Raw genomic sequence first — 22,285 nt, 5'->3', positions numbered from 1 at the left:
TCTTTGTGATTTTCCTATTTGGAATTAATATATTGAGTTTCTTTGATGTATAGCTGGTTTTGAGTCAAATTTGGAAGGTTTTCAGTCATTACTTTTTTGAATAACTTTTGTGCTCATTCCTTTTTGTCCTCTACTTCTGTTACTTTCATTATGCATATTTTGGTTTGCTTAATTATGTTCTACATTTCTATGAGGCTCTGTTTATTTTTCTTTTCTTTTTCCTTCTCTGTTTTTCAGATTTTATAATCTCTGTCAATCTATCTCTAATTTCACTGATTCTTCTGCCAGTTCAAATCTACTGCTGAGCACTCTAGTAAATGTTTCATTCCAAGTACTGTACTTTTAAACTGCAGAATTTCCATTTGTTTTTTAAAATAACTTTTACTTTTTTATTGTGTCTCTATTTGTTGAGACATTGTCCTCATACCTTTCTTCCCTTATTTATGATTTTCTTTAGTTTTTTAAATATATTTATATTAGATGCTTTGAAGTTTTTTCTGCTGTTTGACATTTGGAGTCTCTGAAAGGCAGTTTTTGTTGCCTACTTTTTTCCAGTATAAGGGTCACACTCAGTTTCATTGTATGTTTCATAATTTTTTGTTGAAAACTAGACATTTTAGAAAATATACTGTAGTAAATCTGTATATGGAACTTGCTGGATTTTTTAGTAACAAGGTGTACCATTTCAATGAAGTCTATTTTTTCCCACAACGTTCAACCTCTGATGTCACTACTCAGAGGGTGAAGCCTTGAGTATGTGCATCATCACCCTGGGATGAAGTGGTTTTAGCAATATTCTCTTTCATTCTTTCTTTCTCTGATTTCATTATTAATATTTCTGCCACTGTAAGTATTACATGCAGTCGTTAGCCTCCTTGAATTGCTGGCTGATTGCTTCATAGTTTTTAATAGTGCCTTGGGGGCATTAATTGTTCCACGGTGTAATCCAATTAAATTCAGCCCCCTTTACAAGACTGGTTTTTGAGGCCTTTCCTTGACATTTGTTTTTTTATTGTGGAATAAAGAGAGTGGGTCAAGTCTCAAATGCCGTAGACTTTGGCTGGTATCCTAGATAGTGTTTATAAAATACAGGCCCTCAGGTAAGCTAGGCTTGCTTCTTTTTCAGATCTATCCATGCTGAGTTCAGGCAGAGAATACTTTGCCCTATTCCTGATGAGCTCTGCCCTGAACTCGTAATTCTAGCTAAGAAACAGTAGCTAAGTTAACAAGAACACTTATGAAACTAAAATGCACCTTTCTGGAATTTAACTGGCAATCTTGAAACACTTTTGTAAAAGAAATTTACTTCTGTAAAGGAAGTCTCCATTTTTAAGGACGTGTGTTGGTATACCTTAGAAACTCTTACCATTTTTTTTTTTTTTTTTTGAGACGAAGTCCTGCTCTGTCACCCAGGCTGGAGTGCAGTGGCGCAATCTCGGCTCACTGCAAGCTCCGCCTCCCAGGTTCACGCCATTCTCCTGCCTCAGCCTCTCCAAGTAGCTGGGACTACAGGTGCCCACCACCACGCCCGGTTAATTTTTTGTATTTTTAGTAGAGACAGGGTTTCACCATGGTCTCGATCTCCTGATCTCGTGATCCGCCCGCCTCGGCCTCCCAAAGTGCTGGGATTACAAGCGTGAGCCACCGCACCTGGCCAGAAACTCTTACCATTGTTTTAAATTTACATCACAAGCCATACCTTTGTTTAAGGTGCTTTTCTGGCCATCTTGTCTTGACTTAACTTTTACTTGGGCATTGTATTTTTCCCTTAGTTTGAGCAAATGACGATACAATATTTAGGTCTAAAATTTTAGCTCTGTGCTTACAAAATATAATTCTTTTTGTTTCACCTAAGAGTTGTCTTTTTAGAAATGCAAATTTGTTGTCTAGTTAACAATTGCTTAGGGCAATGAAACAAGTAATTGGAAGATTGATAGTCTGAATGGGGAAAAGAAAAGCTATTTAAAAGCCAGCAAATGACAATCCTTTATAAAAGCTATAAGAATTGCTTCTCTGTGTTTGTATGTCTGTATGTGTTATGTGTATGTGATATTATTTAGTAAATAAATCTGCTTAAAAAGTTTTTGGTAAAACAGGAATGGTTTCAAAATTATCAGTTAAATATAATTAGAAACTTGCTTGATTTGACTGTGAGTTTATGTTTTTAGATTAGAGCCTCGGGATTTGGGGATCTGGATAGGTGGACATGATGAGGTCTAGAGACAAGACAAGTTCTCAGTACCCAGACTAGCAACTGCAAGCCAGAATCAAGCCCAATAGAGCCCCTCTTTCCCTGCTCTCCCTGTTTTGCCTCCTTGCTATTTTGGGAAGAGTTAGATTGTCCAGTTGCAGTCTTCACAGCTCTGTCTTCTGTTCTGGCCCCTTTAGACCTAGCATGTAAATTCAGGACTCAGACAGGTCATAACCTTCATAGTCCTGAACTTCCTGGGTGCCACATGGCTACTTGGGACCCAGGATGACTGGGGAAGACATTAGGGAGGGTTCTTGTGTTTAGTTCCAAATTATTTTCAGTAATTTAAAATCTTAAAGTCATATTATGTTAGATTAAGTAATAGATAATCATAAAATGTCTGAATCATTTGTAAGTTAAAATACTGAAATATAAATTATTAAACATGAGTTTAAGTCTATATAACTTGACATGCTATTTTTAAATGCTATAGAAAAGCTGTTAATAAACAATAATTTGAAGAACCATCCTTCTAAAAAAATTATAAAATGTTTTTTATCTACAAATGGTGATATAAAACAAACAGTTCAAAATTACTTTCTAGAGTTTTCACTACAAATTGGGATTACTAAGAGTTAAAATTGTAGTTAATATATGTAACTAAAACTACTGAATATGAGAGAAACAATTCTGTATACAGATCATATAAACAAAAGTATAAATAAAAATATGCTTTTAAGGAGAAAATATATAAAGGCATAAAAATGTGTGCTTGTTTAAAAATTTTGTCTAGTTTGAAGTTACAGGTTTCAAATTGAAGGAGTAAAAAAATAGATAAATCTAGATGAATATATAAAGTTGGAGAAAATGTAAAACAAAAGGTGTATGGAAATCTTGTGTGGTTAAAAGATGACAGATTTTATAAATTTATTTACAGGGTTTTATTAAAATAAGCTTTAGCATTGATAATACACAACATAAAACTAGAATTTGATTTTCTCTTTTGAACAAAAATTTTACATAGTATTAATTGTCAGGCCTCTGAGCCCAAGCTAAGCCATCATATCGCCTGTGATCTGCACGTATACATCCAGACGGCCTGAAGCAACTGAAGATCCACAAAAGAAGTGAAAATAGCCAGTTCCTGCCTTAACTGATGACATTCCACCATTGTGATTTGTTCCTGCCCCACCCTAACTGACCAATTGACTTTGTGACAATACCCCCTCCCCACCCTTTCGATAATGTACTTTGTGATATTCCCCCGCCCTTATGAATGTACTTTGTACAATACACTCTCCTCACCCTTGAGAAGGTATTTTGTAATATCCTCCCTTGCCCTTAAGAAGGTACTTTGTAATAATCTTCCCACCCTTGAGAATGTACTTTGTAAGATCCACCCCTTGCCACAAAAATTGCTCCTAACTCCACTGCCTATCCCAAACCTATAAGAACTAATGATAATCCCACCACCCTTTGCTGACTCTCTTTTCAGACTCAGCCTGCCTGCACCCAGGTGATTAAAAAGCTTTATTACTCACACAAAGCCTGTTTGGTGGTCTCTTCACATCGATGCATGTGACATTAATCAGACACATTCAAACATTTTTCCTTACTTTTTGAGTAAACTGTAAAAAAAAGAGAGAGAGAGGAGAGAAGAAGAGATAGATTCTGTCTCATACTGTCTTAAGTCTTTTCCTTATTTGGAAAACAGCCTTCTCTATTAAAGAGTACAGGTTTTTGATTTTTAAAAATCTTTTAATTATCACTTTGGCTAAATGAATGACTATTATTTTATGGTGACCTGTGATCCCATTTTGGTCAAGTGTTTTAATACTTTGAAATATTTGACAAGCTTTCCAAAATCAAATTTCAGCTTCAAAGTTAAGTCTTTTTTGATCTCTAACTTTGGGATGCTGCAGAAGGCCCCTAAAGCATCCAAAGGAGAGATAAGCCGATTTTTTGACATGTTAAATTACATGGAAACCACTGCCAAATAAAAAATGATTTTCAACCTCCTTCACGTTATATCTTAATGCATATGTTATTAATAGATGTTCCAAAATGGTATAAAATTTCTAAAATTCTAATATGTTTAGCTATGTGCTATCAACCATAATTATGGTTTAGTTACTGCAAGCCACAGAAATGACCACATTTCCTTGTCAGTTGTGTCTTTAACTATGACCATTTATGCTGGGTGTGGTGGCTCATGCCTGTAAACCCAGCATTTTGGGAGGCAAAGGCGGGAGAACACCTTAAGGCCAGTAGTTCAAACCAATATGGCCGACATAGTGAGACTCCACGTCAGTTATTTCCACAGTTAATTGCCTAATTCTAATGCAGTTTCTGAAAGCTTTATAAGCATACAAAATCCTAGAGTATTGTATCTTTAAGGAGGTTCGTGAAAGTATAGAAAGAACCCTGACAAGCACTCTTGAATACAAGTTTCTGATAACTTTAGGATTATATGATTTTGACTGGGTAAGAATTTTCAACACTTTAATGAAAAGATTGATTGATTGATTTATAAAACTGCTAACCCAAGCAGGGCAAAAATTAACTGAATACCAAGAAAATACTTTGTGAGATTTTCATGATAAATCAGGCAGTACTGAAATATTTAGACATACAATTTGAATAAACTCCATGGTGCAAGTCAAATTGCTTATAACCCATCAGTATCAGTGCTATGCATATAAATTGGAGAAACAACTGGTATTTTAAAAAATGTAAATCTAGTGTTAAGAATGGATTCGTGGAGATTCTGGACAGCCACCTCATCCTGAGTCCTTAAAGTGTTTGTTACTAGAAGCTCTGCATCCCATGACCCATCATGGAATAAATAAAATTATCCAAATTAAAAAATATATTATTTTGGTGGCTGTTCTAAATTGCTCAAATAGTTTTTGACCAATGTTTTGTTATCAAACTCATTCCTGGGTTTTAAAATTTTATGTACATTTCTGCTACCTGATGAGCCATTCAAACATTTATAAAAGGATTTCATTCAATTGTAATTTTTAATGCATGCTTTCTGGTTGTATAAAAGCTTTAACATGCAAAAGGGCTGTTGTTATAATAGTAGCTCATTTTACCAAAGTATATTTTCTCCAGGTAATGAATGCATTTCATGGTCTACTGACTGGGGACAATCAACCCTTTCATAGTCTAGAACCCAAGGATTAGACTCCATGGTCTTCTCAGAGTATCAGAGAAAGGCTGCCATTGTGCCATCCACATTGCAGCAAAACTTTGGTACCTTGAACCTTGGATTCATAATCTCGCAACTCACATAGGCCCCCTGCACTCTTGGAACTGTACACCCATTTACAACCTTAAGGTAAAGCTAACCAGGGAAGTTCCTCCCCAGAAGCAGATGGCATCTTTGATATGGACAGCTCTTCCCCAAGATCATGGATCAAGATTTCTCTGCTATCATGAGACTCTTATCTTTCCGTTTTTCCCTTGCTTATGTCTCTTTGAACAATAGAACTGAAAAGGGGGTCTGTTGTGTACACTCATGGGGTCTACTTTTATTTGTGAAGAATTTTGCAGCCAGCCTTATACATGGACAACTTTATGCCTTGATAAATGGAAGATGAAGGGCCAATGCAGGTGAGAAATTTTAATGGTACATTTGTTGCCTCGTAATTAGTCAGAAGCAAACACTGATTCACTCCTCTTAACCTACATTATAGGTTCCACTCCTCTTAACCTACATCACAGGTTAAAGAGAACATTGTTAGGAGGCTTTAATGATTGCATAACAGACTTTAAATTCTCTTGTGAAAGTTATACTACATAATAGAATTGCTCTAAATTACTTACTGGCTAAACAGAAGTATCTGTGCAGTTGCTTGTACTTCTTGTTTCTCATGGAGAAATACATTGAGTATTATAGATATTCAGTTGTAGGGGATCAATGAACAGGCTGCTTTGTTAAAGCAAGTAGACTTTTTTTTTTTTTTTTGAGACAGAGTCTTGCTCTGTCACCCAGGCTGGAGTGCAGTGGCCCTATCTTGGCTCCTTGCAAGCTCCGCCTTCTGGGTTCACGCCATTCTCCTCCTCAGTCTCCTGAGTAGCTGGGACTACAGGTGCCCGCCACCATTCCTGGCTATTTTTTTATATTTTTTTAGTGGAGACGGGGATTCACCGTGTTAGCCAAGATGGTCTCGATGATCGACGTCGTGATCCGCCTGCCTCAGCCTCCCAAAGTACTGGGATTACAGGCGTGAGCCACCGCCCCTGGCTGCAAGTAGACTCTTTAGCTCATTCTTTGATCTGTTTGATTGTAGTTGGTTTGGTTCATGACAACCCTGGCTAAGGAGCATACTCCAAGCTCTCAGTATTAACCTCCTGATAGTCTTAATAGTAGTCTCCCTGGCGCGCTGTATTCTCTTAAAAGTTTTAAATGTTTGCATGCAGCCATCTTTAGAGTGTCAAATGGTCTCTCTTCAACTGGATTGACAAGAGCTGAAAAAAATCTGTGACCATGAGGGCACTGTAGCCTATAAATGACGTGCTGAGACCAGAAACCCAAAGTAATGGTAGCTGAGAGTGGTGCTAAGGCCTGAAGTTTTGGTCATTCTCTCACCTAAGTGAGAACTTGACCAAAGAGGGTTATTTTTAAGCAAAATTATGAGATGCCATTGTTTTGGATTGAGCTCATGCCCTAGGCCCCAACAGACCATTTTAAACCAAATTAGAGTCACTTATGCTAAATCTAACATAATCAAACTAAGACCTTAAAGAAAAAGATAGATCCTAGAACAAACCAAGTTTTGTTTTTCTCCTGTAAACAGGAGATTCTACCATAAAGAGCTACCCTCTAACCTAACCCCTACAAAGAAAATAATCTGAAGTCCTTGTTCTAACCTTAAAAAACCCACTGTTCTGCTATTTCCCAATGGGTTTTGAGACCAAATAAATACATTTATCGTGGTGCTAGTGACATCAATGATAAAATTTTGATCAGTGATCAATGAGCAATCAGTGATCAATGACCCAAAACAGGGAATTGTTAAATCGAGTTTAGCTGAAAGATGCTTCCTTATATATTTTAAGTTTGACATAAAGGTTTCTCTGTACCTAGTGAACTGTCACCTGAATAGAAGTGTAAACAGACTGGAACCTGCTCTTGTGCTAATCGAGACTGGCCCAATCAAAGAGGCCCAATTATTCAAACCATGTTCAAATAAGGCAAATGCTGATCTATAACCAATCTGGTTGTTTCTTTCCTTCACTTCTGTTTTCTGCATATCACTTTTCTTTTTCTGTCTGTAAATCTCCTTCCACCACATGGCTGCACTGGAGTCTCTTTGAGCCTACTCTGACTCAGGAGGCTGTCTGATTTGTGAATTGTTCTCTGCTCATTTAAACTCTGTAAAATTTAATTTGGCTAATAATTCTCTTTTAACAGAAATGTGGAAAATACAATTCTCTTTTTTATAAGCTACCCAATTTATAATATTTTATTAATAGCAGTCTGAACAGACTAAGACAGTAAAATCTGCTTTGACATGGCAAAATTAAGAAGAAAGTATAGTTATGTCTCCTATACCCTCTACCAACATACATACATAGTCTCCCATTAACAATTTTCCTTATCAAAGTGGCACATTTGTTACAATTAGATGAACCTATATTGAGACATCATTATCACTCAGTCATAGATTACATTAGGGTTCAATTTTCCTGTTGTACATTCTCTGGGTTTGAACCCACCTATAATTACACATTTCTACAATTATAGTATCATACAGAGTACTTTTACTACTGCAAAATCCTCTGCGATCCACACATTTGTCCTTTCCTCCTCCCTTCCCCTGGGAAGCACATTTTACTGTCTCTGTAGTTTGACCTTTCCCAGAATGTCATATGGTTGAAATCATAGAGTACGCAGCCTTTCCAGATTGACTTAGTTCAATCAGCAACATACATTTAAGTTTCTTCAATGTCTTTTTATGGCTGGATATCTCATTTTTCTTAGGGCTGAATAACATCCAATCATCTGGTTGTACCACAGTTTATTTATTCATTCACCTACTAAAGGACATCTTTTCTTCCAACTTTTAGCAATTATGAATAAAGCTGTTATAAACATCCATGTGTTGGTTTTTGTGTGGACATATGTTTTCAAATATTTTGGGTAAACAGGAAGGAGTGCGATGGATGAATAGCATAGTAAGAGTATGTTTAATTTTGTAAGAAACTGCCAAACTGTCTTCCAAATTTTGCATTTTCACCATCAGTGAATGAGAATTCCTATTGTTCCACATCCTGCTCAGCATTTAAAGTTGGCAGTATTTTGAATAAAGTTGTAATGTTGTGCCATTTTAATAAATGTATAGGGGTATCTTGTTGTCTTAATTTGCAATTGCTTAATGGCATGATGTAAGCAACTTTTTATATGCTTAATTACACTTGTGTATCTTCTTTGGTGAGATGTCTATTAAGGTGTTTTGTCCATCTTTTTCATTGAATTTTTTCATTTTTTTATCAATGAATTTTAAAAATTATTTGTGTATTTTGGGTATCTTGAGTTTTAAGAGTTCTTTGTGATACTTGTATGTGTTGGATCATAAATCCTAGTCGTTAGCCTGCTTATTGTCTTCACAGTGTCATTTGCAAAGCAGAATTTTTAGTTTTGAATAAGTTATTAAGTATAGCTGATCAATTATTTTTTTCATGGATTATCTCTTCAGTTTTGTATCTTAAGAGTCATCCATGGCCGGGCACGGTGGCTCACGCTTGTAATCCCAGCACTTTGGAGGCCAAGGTGGGCGGATCACGAGGTCAGGAGATCGAGACCACGGTGAAACCCCGTCTCTACTAAAAAAAAAAGAGTCATCCATATACCCAAGTTGATATGGTTTGTCTTTGTGTCCCCAGCAAAATCCCATCTCAAATTGTAATCTGCGCATGTCAGGGGAGGGGCCTGGTGGGAGATGATTGAATCACAGGGGAGACTTCCCCCTTGCTGTTTTCGTGATGGTGAGTGAGCTCTCAAAAGATCTGCTTGTTTGAAAGTGTGTGGCACTTCCCCTTCACACTCTGTCTCTTTTCGGCCACCATGTGAAGAAGGTCCTTGCTTCCCCTTCTCCTTATGACATGATTGTAAGTTTCCTGAGGCCTCCCAGTCATGCTTCCCGTTAAGCCTGTGGAACTATGAGTCAGTTAAACCTCTTTTCTTTATAAATTACCCAGTCTTAGTTAGTTCTTTATAGCAGTGTGAAAATGGACGAATACACAAATTCATCTAGATTTTCTTCTATGTGATCTTCCAGGAATTTTAGAATTTTTGTGGTTTACATATAGGTCTGTGATCTACTTTTTGTGAATTTTTGTGGAGGGTGTAAACTCTATGTCTAGGTTCGTTTCTTTTGCATGAGAACATCCTGTTGTTCCAGCACCATTTGTTGAAAGGACTAATCTTGGTTCCAATGTTTGCTCTTTGGTTCCTTGTCAAAGAGCAGTTGGCTGTATTTATGTGGGTCAATTTCTGGGCTCTCTGGTATCTTCCATTGATCTATTTGTCTATTCTTTCATTAATATCCATACTGTTTTGATTACTGCAGCTTAATAATAAGGCTTGAAATAAGGTAGTGTCAGTCTTCCAACTTTGTTCTCCTTCAAAACTGTGTTGGCTATTCGGAATCTTGTGCCTGTTATCATCATTTTGCTGATATCCACAAATTACCTTTCCGGGATTATGATTAAGATAGCTTTGAATTTATAGATGAAGGTGAAAAGAACTTACAACTTGACAAGGAAAACTTGAGTTTTCCAATCCATGAATATGGAATATCTTTTTATTTATTTAGTTCTCCAATTTTCTTCAGTTTTGCAATTTTCGTTTCATGGATCATGCAAATTTTGTTAGATTTAGTCTAAGTACTTCATGTTTGGGGGTGACTGTAAATTTTTTAATGTTTTCAATGTCAAATTCCACTTAGTAATTGATGGTATATAAGAAGTGATTTACTTTTGTATATTAATTTTTATTTGGCAACCTCTCCATAGTTACTTATTAGTTGCAAGACTCTTTTGTTGATTCTTTCAGATTTTCTGATAGATAATCATGTTATTTGTTAACAAAGACAGTTTTATTTCTTCCTTCACAACCAATATCACCCTATGTCTTTTAATTGTCTTATTGCATTGATGAGAACTTCCAGTACAAAACTGAAAAGGAATGGTGAGAGTACACATCTTTCTTCATTCCTGATGTTAGCAAAATAGTTTCTAGTTTCTCATCCTGGCAAATTTTTCTTTGTGTTTCTTCTGCCTGGGGTTTGCTGAGCCTCTTAGATGTGAAGGGTTTAGCTTCCATTAACTATGAAAAAATTGGGGCTGTTTTTTCTTCAAATATTTTTTCTTCTGTTCTTTTTTTCTTCTGTCCTTTGGAGATCCAACTGTAGTCACTTTGGCCCACTTAAAGTTTCCCAGAGTGCACACTGTTCATTTTTTTCCCCAGTCATTTTCTCTCTATTTTGTTTTGGATACTTTCTACTACTACACTGAGAAATTCACTTACCTTTTCTCCTGCACTGTTTTTTTCTGCTGTTAATTTTATGAAGTTTATTTTTATGACTTTTTTCTTCTGTAAAATTTAATGTATGCCTTTTTATATTTTTCATGTCTCTCCTTAATATGCAACTTCCTTCTTCAACACATGGAATAGAGTCTTGTTAACATTTTTAATGTTCTTATCTATATATATATCATCTGTGCCATTATTGGTTTAGTTTCAATTAACTGATTTTTGTCCTTCTTTTTAGATATAATTACTTGCTGATTTTCATGGTTGGTAATTTCCAAGTGCATGTCAGCCAGACATTTTAATTTTACCTTGTTGGGTTCTACATAGTTTAAACATGATAGACAGCCCCCAGTTTACAATAGTGCAACTTACAATATTTTGACTTTAACAATGGGTTTATCAGGACGTAGCCCTATCCTAAGTCGAGGAGCACCTGCACTTACAATGATTTGGCTTATGATTTTTTGACTTTATTTATGATGGATTTGTTAGAATATTAAATGCATTTTCCACTTAGGATATTTTCAACTTATGATGCGTTTACTGAGATGTAGCCCAGATATAAATTGAGGAGCACCAAAAGACCTGCCCTAAAAGATCTCCTGAAGGAAGCACTAAACATGGAAAGGAAAAACTGGTACCAGCCACTGCAAAAACATGCCAAATTCTAAAGACCACTGAGGCTAGGAAGAAACTGCATCAACTAATGAGCAAAATAACCAGATAACATCATAATGACAGGATGAAATTCACACATAACAATATTAACCTTAAATGTAAATGGGCTAAATGCTCCAATTAAAAGACACAGACTGGCAAATTGGATAAAGAGTCAAGACCCATCAGTGTGCTGTATTCAGGAAACCCATCTCACGGGCAGAGACACACATAGGCTCAAAATAAAGAGATGGCAGAAGATCTACAAAGCAAATGGAAAACAAAAAAGGCAGGGGTTGCAATCCTAGTCTCTGCTAAAACAGACTTTAAACCAACAAAGATCAATAGAGACAAAGAAGGCCATTACATAATGGTAAAAGGATCAATTCAACAAGCAGAGCTAACTATCCTAAATATATATGCACCCAATACAGGAACACGCAGACTCATAAAGCAAGTCCTTAGAGACCTACAAAGAGACTTAGACTCCCACACAATAATAATGGGAGACTTTAACACCCCACTGTCAACATTAGACAGATCAACGAGACAGAAAGTTAACAAGGATATCCAGGAATTGAACTCAGCTCTGCACAAAGTGGACCTAATAGACATCTACAGAACTCTCCACCCCAAATCAACAGAATATACATTCTTTTCAGCACCACACCACACCTATTCCAAAATTGACCACATAGTTGGAAGTAAAGCACTCCTCAGCAAATGTAAAAAAACAGAAATTATAACAAACTGTCTCTCAGACCACAGTGCAATCAAACTAGAACTCAGGATTAAGCAACTCACTCAAAACCGCTCAACTACATGGAAACTGAACAACCTGCTCCTGAATGACTACTGGGTACATAATGAAATGATGTACCCAGTAGTTGGAAGTGCTTTACTTCCAACTATGTGGTCAGTTTTGGAATAGGTGTGGTGTGGTGCTGAAAAGAATGTATATTCTGTTGATTTGGGGTGGAGAGTTCTGTAGATGTCTATTAGGTCCACTTTGTGCAGAGCTGAGTTCAATTCCTGGATATCCTTGTTAACTTTCTGTCTCGTTGATCTGTCTAATGTTGACAGTGGGGTGTTAAAGTCTCCCATTATTATTGTGTGGGAGTCTAAGTCTCTTTGTAGGTCTCTACAAAGATTCACAGCCAAATTCTACCAGAGGTACAAGGAGGAGCTGGTACCATTCCTTCTGAAACTATTCCAATCAATAGAAAAAGAGGGAATCCTCCCTAACTCATTTTATGAGGCCAGCATCAGCCTGACACCAAAATCTGGCAGAGATACAACAAAAAAAGAGAATTTTAGACCAATATCCCTGATGAACATTGATGCAAAAATCCTCAATAAAATACTGGCAAACCGAATCCAGAGGCACATCCAAAAGCTTAGCCACCATGATCAAGTGGCCTTCATCCCTGGGATGCAAGGCTGGTTCAACACACACAAATCAATGAATGTAATCCAGCATATAAACAGAACCAAAGACAAAAACCACACGATTATCTCAATAGATGCAGAAAATGCCTTCCACAAAATTCAGCAGCCCTTCATGCTAAAAAATCTCAATAAATTAGGTATTGATGGGACGTATCTCAAAATAATAAGAGCTATCTATGACAAACCCACAGCCCATATCATACTGAATGGGCAAAAACTGGAAGCATTCCCTTTAAAAACTGGCACAAGACAGGGATGCCCTCTCTCACCACTCCTATTCAACATAGTGTTGGAAGTTCTGGCCAGGGCAATCAGGCAGGAGAAGGAAATAAGGGTATTCAATTAGGAAAAGAGGAAGTCAAATTGTCCCTGTTTGCAGATGACATGATTGTATATCTAGAAAACCCCATTGTCTCAGCCCAAAATCTCCTTAAGCTGATAGGCAACTTCAGCAAAGTCTCAGGATACAAAATCAATGTACAAAAATCACAAGCATTCTTATACACCAATAACAGACAGAGAGCCAAATCATGAGTGCACTCCTATTCACAATTGCTTCAAAGAGAATAAAATACCTAGTAATGCAACTTACAAGGGATGTGAAGGACCTCTTCAAGGAGAACTACAAACCACTGCTCAGTGAAATAAAAGAGGATACAAACAAATGGAAGAACATTCCATGCTCATGGGTAGGAAGAATCAATATCGTGAAAATGGCCATACTGCCCAGTGTAATTTATAGATTCAATGCCATCCCCATCAAGCTATCAATGACTTTCTTCAAAGAATTGGAAAAAACTACTTTAAAGTTCATATGGAACCAAAAAAGAGCCCGCATTGCCAAGTCAATCCTAAGCCAAAAGAACAAAGCTGGAGGCATCACGCTACCTGACTTCAAACTATACTACAAGGCTACAGTAAAGAAAACAGCATGGTACTGGTACCAAGAAGAGATATAGACCAATGGAACAGAACAGAGCCCTCAGAAATAATGCCGCATATCTACAACTATCTGATCTTTGACAAACCTGACAAAAACAAGAAATAGGGAAAGGATTCCGTGTTTAATAAATGGTGCTGGGAAAGCTGGCTAGCCATATGTAGAAAGCTGAAACTGGATCCCTTCCTTACACTTTATACAAAAATTAATTCAAGATGGATTAAAGACTTAAATGTTAGACCTAAAACCATAAAAACCCTAGAAGAAAACCTAGGCAATACCATTCAGGACACAGGCATGGGCAAGGACTTCATGTCTAAAACACCAAAAACAATGCAACAAAAGCCAAAATTGACAAATGGGATCGAATTAAACTAAAGAGCTTCTGCACAGCAAAAGAAACTACCATCAGAATGAACAGGCAACCTACAGAATGGGAGAAAATTTTTGCAATCTACTCATCTGACAAAGGGCTAATATCCAGAATCTACAATGAACTCAAACAAATCTACAAGAAAAAAACAAACAACCCCATCAAAAAGTGGGCAAAGGATATGAACAGACACTTCTCAAAAGAAGACATTTATGCAGCCAAAAGACACATGCAAAAATGCTCATCATCACTGGCCATCAGAGAAATGCAAATCAAAACCACAAGGAGATACCATCTCACACCAGTTAGAATGGCAATCATTAAAAGTTAGGAAACAGCAGGTGCTGGAGAGGATGTGGAGAAATAGGAACACTTTTACACTGTTGGTGGGACTGTAAACTAGTTCAACCATTGTTGAAGTCAGTGTGGCAATTCCTCAGGGATCTAGAACTAGAATTACCATTTGACCCAGCAATCCTATTACTGGGTATATACCCAAAGGATTATAAATCATGCTGCTATAAAGACACATGCACACGTATGTTTATTGTGGCACTATTCACAATAGCAAAGAGTTGGAACCAACCCAAATGTCCAACAATGATAGACTGGATTAAGAAAATGTGGCACGGTCGGGCGCAGTGGCTCACGCTTGTAATCCCAGCACTTTGGGAGGCCAAGGTGGGTGGATCACGAGGTCAGGAGATCGAGACCACGGTGAAACCCCGTCTCTACTAAAAATACAAAAAAAAAATTAGCTGGGCGTGGTGGCGGGCGCCTGTAGTCCCAGCTACTTGGAGAGGCTGAGGCAGGAGAATGGCGTGAACCCGGGAGGCGGAACTTGCAGTGAGCCGAGATTGCTCCACTGCACTCCAGCCTGGGCGACAGAGCGAGACTCCGTCTCAAAAAAAAAAAAAAAGAAAAAAAGAAAATATGGCATATATATATATATATATATATATATATATATATATATACATACACACACCATGGAATACTATGCAGCCATAAAAAAGGATGAGTTCATGTCCTTTGTAGGGACATGGATGAAGCTGGAAACCATCATTCTCAGCAAACTATCACAAGGACAAAAAGCCAAACACCACGTGTTCTCACTCATAGGTGGGAATTTAACAATGAGAACACATGGACACAGGAAGGGGAACATCACACACCAGGGACTGTTTTGGGGTGGGGGGAGTGGGGAGGGATAGCATTAGGAGATATACCTAGTGCTAAATGATGAGTTAATGGGTGCAGCACACCAACATGGCACATGTATACATATGTAACAAACCTGCACGTTGTGCAGGTGTACCCTAAAACTCAAAGTATAATTAAAAAAAAAGAAAAAAATTGTTAAGGTTTGTTCTAAGATACCATCAGGTTTCTTAGAACTAGTTTTACTGTTTTAATCCTTGCTTTTAAGCTTTGAGGGCAAGACCAGAGAAGCCTTTGGTCTATGGTTAATTTTTCCTAACTACAAACACAATACACTTCTAACTAATGTACCTAAAACTATGTGTTTACAAGGTTGTTACACCGCGGCTGGTAGGAACATAGCTTCTTTAAATCGCTAATTGACCCTTTTCGGGTAAGTGTTTTCCTGAGAATTGGTTAATTTTCCTACATGCAGATAGAAACATGTATTTAGCTGAAAACCCAAGGGGAAATTCTGTGAATCTCCAGAGTTCTTTCTCTGTATGACTCACTTTTCTCTGTTCTGCTGATTCCAATTCCATCTTCTCAAGTAAGAGAGACTTTCAGGTTCAGTGTGGATTCCTTATCCTTGTGCATGTGCTGCCAATGTCTAAAAACTACTGTTTAATATGTTTTGTCTGGTTTTTATGTTTTCAGTGTATTCTCTGTTACTCCATCTTGACTTGAAGTAGGAATCACTTCCCATCCCCGTGGTCTCATATATATTCTTTAAGATTTTCATCTATGATCTTCCCCAAATTACTTTTTCATACTGTGACCTTTAATGCACTAGAATTATAATACTACATATAGTATTACACAGAGACTCTGTTTGATTCTTCTTGCCTGTGAAAGTTTTCCCAGTATTATCTACTAAGTATTTATTTGTTGCAATACACATTTGAGTGTTGTTTCCTTATCTGCATGCACCTGACTGAACTTTATTCTCTTCCATTGATATTTTTTCTGGTCTTTTGCCAGTTCCATTTTAATTTTAATATTATATCTTTGTATTAGTATCTCCTTTCTCTCAAATTTTATACTTATCATTTCCATTTCCGTTGCAATAGCATTGGTTGGAATCTCCTCTAGTGTGTTAAATATCAATGATAATAGCGGGTATACTTGCCTTTGTCATGATCTTAAGAAAAATCTATAAAATATCTCCGTAAGTATAATATTTTATATTTTTTAGTAATACACTGAAGGATAGATACATTGAAGCAGATGAGGATTACAAAATTGGCTTAAATTTCAAATTCTTTATATTCACTTACAACAATAATACTCATGTCAATGAATTTGAAACAGCATCAATATGGTTCTGAATAGTTCTTGTATTAGGGCAATACAATATACAATGTGTATTTATAAACATCGAATACTCAGGATTAAAAATGTATACTTCATTTATATAGAAACCACATTTTTTTGACACAATTGTTTTCTCCAGAAACAAAGAGACATAACAGACACTGATTTCAAATACAATAAATTTCAAAATGCAGTTTTATGAGGTCTCTTTCAAATTAGACAGTTTATCTTGTCTCTGTGAATCACATTAAGACTCAAGTATTTTTATCCAAGAATATTGATAAACATTAAGTATATGAGTCTAAGGAACCTAATATGGTATATGACATATTGAATACAATAAAAAAGTTTGTATGGCTGGGTGCTGTGGCTCATGCCTATAATCATAGACATTTGGGAGGCTAAGGCAAGAGGATTGTTGAGCCCAAGAATTTGAGACCAGCCGGGGCAACAAAGTGAGACTGCATATCTACAAAAAATTTAAGAAGTTAGCCAGGCATGTTGGGGCACACTTGCAGTCCCAGCTACATGGGGAAGGTGAGGCAGGAGAATTGTTTGAATGCAGGAGGTTGAGGCTATAGTGAGCCATCTTCATGCCACTGCACATGCCTGAGTGACAGAGCAAGACCCTGTCTCAAAACATAAATAAACAAATAGTGTTTCATTCCAGTAGATGTTTACCTTTGATGTGTATGCATTCTATTAATATGAGACAATATTGTGTTCTCATATGTAATTTTGTGATGAATCTAAATAATACATTATTATAATAACTTTATAACATTTTAATAAAATACCAAAAAAATTATTAAAATATTCATTATATTCTTCACTACAATGAACACAAATCTTTAAGTAAATACATATAAATTTACTTAAAATGAAGAAAATTCAATCCAGATGCCTTGTTTCTACAATGCTTGTCAATTGGATATTTATTAATCCAGCTTTTAGACTCAACATTTTTTTCTCATCTAAATGATTAGGAACACACAGACACAATCAGAGGAGAATATAAAAATTCATACAGTAATTTCGATTTCAATATATTTTTATATAAAATATATTAAAATGGCATAGTTGCAGTTTGAATTTTAGACATTTCATAATTAGAAGACTGATTTAGTAATTTATCCTGTATAGTAAGATTGGATGTTAAAAAGAAAACAAATAACTTCGGAGATAAAATTCCTAGAGACATTTCTCAATTTACATGTAATATTAATTTCCTTACTCTCTCTTCCTCTTTCTCTTGCTCCTTCTCCCTCTATATATGTGTATAATTTTTATAAATATAAATAAAATGTTTATATATTCAAATATATTTATATATAAATATTCTATTTAACTAATCTTAATTTTATAATGAATTATTTTAAGTAGTGAAATTCCAGAAGAGTACAATAAGGACTTTTATTTGAGTTAGAAAACATAAAACTTAAAATTGATTACAATGCAAATGTTTACCTTGTCTAATTCAATTATGATGTGACAGTGCTCTTGGTGGGCAATATCTGGAAAAGTTGCTTAATTTATAAATGACGTTGCATATATACACATTTTATCAGTTTATGGCTAGATCATCATAGGTAGTCCTTGGCTAGTTACATGGTTATTAATCAATTGTTCAATTTTATCCTTTAATAACAAATAACTAGTCAAATGTTTTCCCTAATGAAGAGTGTTATTTAGCTAACGCCAGAACTGAGCCGCCATTTCTGGTCAGTTTATGTCAGACTCAGATGGTGGTGATTTGGGAAACTGTTTTGTTCTTAGGGACAACCTATTTAGAACAGCATATCAGATGTTTATTGAATATATATCTACGAGTGGCACTACTCAATCATAAGCATACATATACTCTGCCTTAATAGAAGAATTGACAATTAAAATTGTCAAGCGAGGTTCCAAAAGAAAAAATAAGTTAGTAATTTATTTTGAAAAATTGTCAGTTTCCAGTAAAACTGAACATACTCAAGTACTATGACCTGGCAAATCCACTCCTGGGATTTATTCAAATGTGCACCTGAACACATGTAAAAGAATGTTCATAGAAACATTACTCAGGTTGACTAAAATTGTAAGGAACCCAAATGTTAATCAATATAGAATGGATAAACAAACTGTGGTATATTTATAAAATGATGTAGTATACAGTAATGAAAAATGCCACCTGAGAAAAAACATGAGTGGATCTCACAGATACGGTGTCGAGTTAAAGAACCTAGACATAAGAGTGTATGCTGAATGAGTCCATTTATACGATGTTCAATAGGAGGCACACTTATTTAGTAACAAGTTATTTTGGGAGATGGTGGCTAGATTGTGGGCTCTGAATGATGGTTAGATTAAGCAGAACGATTAAGAAATGTGTACGTTATACATGTTATAATTCAATAAAATATAAATTTTAAAATAATATGCCAACTATAGGAAATAATTTTCACATTTAAGGTAAGAACAGTAGATGATCAGAAGAAGAGTAGCGAGAGGATTTCATTTATGAGCTTCATTCTTTGGCACTCATTTTTTTCCCCTAAATTCTGTGTTTCGGCATTAGGGACTTGCCAGCTCAGCCCTTTAATCCTCAGAGATTCCAAAGTTCTTGCCTGGGGCTCCTCCTGCTTGGAGGCGGGTAAGGATGGATGTATATAGGGGCACACACACATGCATGGAGGACTGACCTCCCCTCCGGTTCCACACAATACAACAGGAACTTCACAAACAAGAGCAAAGCTGTGGGAAAAGCAGTTTGCAGGTGGCCCGGCGCTAGTACCCAGGATTTCAGCGGCGGCCCGCTGGACAGCGCCAAGATGACTTCCGCTTCTCTGGGCGAACTGTCGGGCAGGTGCTTCTACTGATCCCCAAGGGACAGCTCCTTGTTCCTGAAAGGCTGTTTTCCGCTAGCTAACCGCGAGAACAAACCACTGAATACGGAACAAAGACGCAACCGCTTTGCTTTTTTTTTTTTTTTTTTAATTTAAATTCAGAGTTAGCCGGAGCCATTTCCCCCTTCTAGAAGCAGAGCTCCCGAGTGTGTGGACAGACCCCTCCCCAGGTCCTGAACTCTTAAGGACGTGGCGCTGTGAGGCGCGCCCCATGGGCAGTAAACCTGCAGGGGCGAGAGGGAGGGACATCGATTAAACCCAAATCGTGGGCGTTCAGTCCTCAGGGCACTGGAGCGCGTGAAAACTCCAGCGGACTCTTCTGGAGAGGAGATCATGCCCTCTAAGTCTCTTTCCAACCTCTCGGTGACCACCGGCGCGAATGAGAGCGGTTCCGTTCCCGAGGGGTGGGAAAGGGATTTCCTGCCGGCCTCGGACGGGACCACCGCAGAGTTGGTGATCCGCTGTGTGATCCCGTCCCTCTACCTGCTCATCATCACCGTGGGCTTGCTGGGCAACATCATGCTGGTGAAGATCTTCATCACCAACAGCGCCATGAGGAGCGTCCCCAACATCTTCATCTCTAACCTGGCGGCCGGGGACTTGCTGCTGCTGCTCACTTGCGTCCCGGTGGACGCCTCGCGCTACTTCTTCGACGAGTGGATGTTCGGCAAGGTGGGCTGCAAACTGATCCCTGTCATCCAGCTCACTTCCGTGGGAGTTTCCGTGTTCACTCTCACTGCCCTCAGCGCCGACAGGTAAGAGCACAGGTAGCTGTGGGTGGCTTGGAAAAGTCGTGGAGAGGGGCGAGTAGAGAAGACTCACCCGGAGTGCACCTACTGGCAGAAGGACGCAAGGAAAGGTTGGGTGTGGAGAGGAAGAGAGGGAGCGAGTGTGTACCTGGGAAGTAGAGTAAACAGAGTTAAAATGGACTGACATGTGAGGCTTGGAAAAATACAAGAAAATTACTATGTTTTAAAAAAAACAATTAAAATTGCTTTTAAAATCGCATCTCCTAGTCCCACCTCCGACACTTAGGGAATATTATTTCATAGAAAAGCTATAGAATAAACATGCAAAAGAGCGAGTATCTTGTTGAAGCGTTTTGTGTGTACTTAAAATCTTATAAGTGTACTTTCCTTTATGCAGTAGAATAAGAATCTAATAGGTAAGAATGTCTGCTTAATATTAGGCAAATATTTAATTTTGATTTTTTTCAAGTAAGAGGAGAACTTACTTAAATTTATTAACTGAATTTTACTATTTCTTAGAAGTAAAACCAATTAGATTAATAAATGTTCTTTAGGCAGATGACTTTTCACATTCTTCTTGTTTAATACCTGAAGCTAAGAGACTTTTTTTTTTTCCACAGATAGGTACCCAAAATACATCTTTGATATTAAATCTGCTTTCAACATATGTTAAGGGTGTGAAGTGTCCATTATTCTATTTTGCAGATCAACTATTTCAACTCTGTCATTTTTCAGATGTGCATATTGAGGCCCAGGGAATGTAATTTCTAATGGAAGACCAGGGAGGAAAATCCAAGTCTCCTGACTCAGGGTCCATTTAAGCAGAAGGGAATGTTTGGATAGGGGTGGGGAAAAATGCAAAATTAGTTATCTTTTCACGGAGCTGTGGTTTAATTCCCTTGGTGGGACTGGAGGACTCACTTAAGCTATTTAGATAAACAATTAACTTGGATAATTAAGGTGGTATTCACTCTCCTCTTTAATTTATGTATTCAGTTGCTAATGAAAAATAAGCCTGTATCTGAATTTCCTGGTATTTGCAATAATACTGGAATACTACTTTGGCATTGAAGAGTTAATCCTGACTGAGGGAAACACAACATTCAACAGAGACTTGAGAAACTGAAAATGATTCACTTTCTTAAAAACCACACTCTTGGAAATTTAGGTGCCTTTTGCATAAATTATGTACTTAATTTTGTTTATGTGGCAGCATTTCTATTATCTTTTAAAATACTTTCTCTGAATTTCAAAGCAAAAATGTGACTAGTTTAGCTGTCCCTCTTTATGCAATCTTATTTTACCTAGAAAGTTTAAAAAACCTACTTAGTGATTAGAATAAAATTTAATGATTAGCAACCACAGTAGTTTAAATTACTATCATTATGCTTTTTTGCTAAAGACATGGCATTGGTAGCAAGACCCAGGGTTGGAGTTTATTTCACACCAGTTTTTACAATCTATTGTCATGGTGACACATGACTATTTACACAGGTAAATTTGCCCTGGCCAAGATCAGAGAAAATAATAATCCTCACATATTTACTGACTTTCTCTGTTTCATTTGTGCATCATATATTCTGTGAATATGGAATGAATACTTTAGAAATAACGATAAGGAAAGGTGAGATGCCTCTTCTACTTGGTCTGTAGGCTACCCTTGTCTACCAGGGTGTGTTTAGGAAATATAAACTAGGAAACCTGAGTAACTGTTGATGAAGTTATGCAATATATTCCATGATTCACTTAAAATGAGTTGGAAATGGTTTGTTATATATTGTCTACACTTCTATTTTTCTTCTGGAGCATAGCAATCAATAGTTGATTAGTACTTGATGACCTCTTACTATATCTCACCAAACGCTATGATTTCTTGTGGATGTGGAATCAATTGTAGGATTAATTGCACTTAGCACAGTGCTAATTTTTTGTGTGTGTGATTTTTCAATCCTCACAGTGCTGTGAGATAGGCATTATTA

General features: G+C 36.9%; 1 protein-coding gene across 3 annotated transcripts in view; it reads left to right on the top strand.

Moving 5' to 3' along the window:
* NMBR (neuromedin B receptor) overlaps positions 1 to 22,285 on the top strand; it is a 68,195-nt gene that overhangs the window by 34,119 nt on the left and 11,791 nt on the right. Inside the window, exon 1 of one of the 3 annotated variants that reach the window (XM_055265755.2) lies at positions 19,705 to 20,312. The exons of the other annotated variants lie outside the window; for them this stretch is intronic. Within the exon in view, the coding sequence (XP_055121730.2) occupies positions 19,891 to 20,312 (422 nt within the window). The 5' untranslated portion in view covers positions 19,705 to 19,890. Of the gene's footprint in view, positions 1 to 19,704; positions 20,313 to 22,285 lie in introns of those variants that run through there. 3 annotated transcript variants of the gene reach the window in all.

This window comes from Symphalangus syndactylus, chromosome 2 (genome assembly GCF_028878055.3).
Source record: "Symphalangus syndactylus isolate Jambi chromosome 2, NHGRI_mSymSyn1-v2.1_pri, whole genome shotgun sequence".
NCBI classification, from domain to species: Eukaryota; Metazoa; Chordata; class Mammalia; order Primates; family Hylobatidae; genus Symphalangus; species Symphalangus syndactylus.
This window is presented reverse-complemented; position numbering and strand designations above follow the sequence as displayed.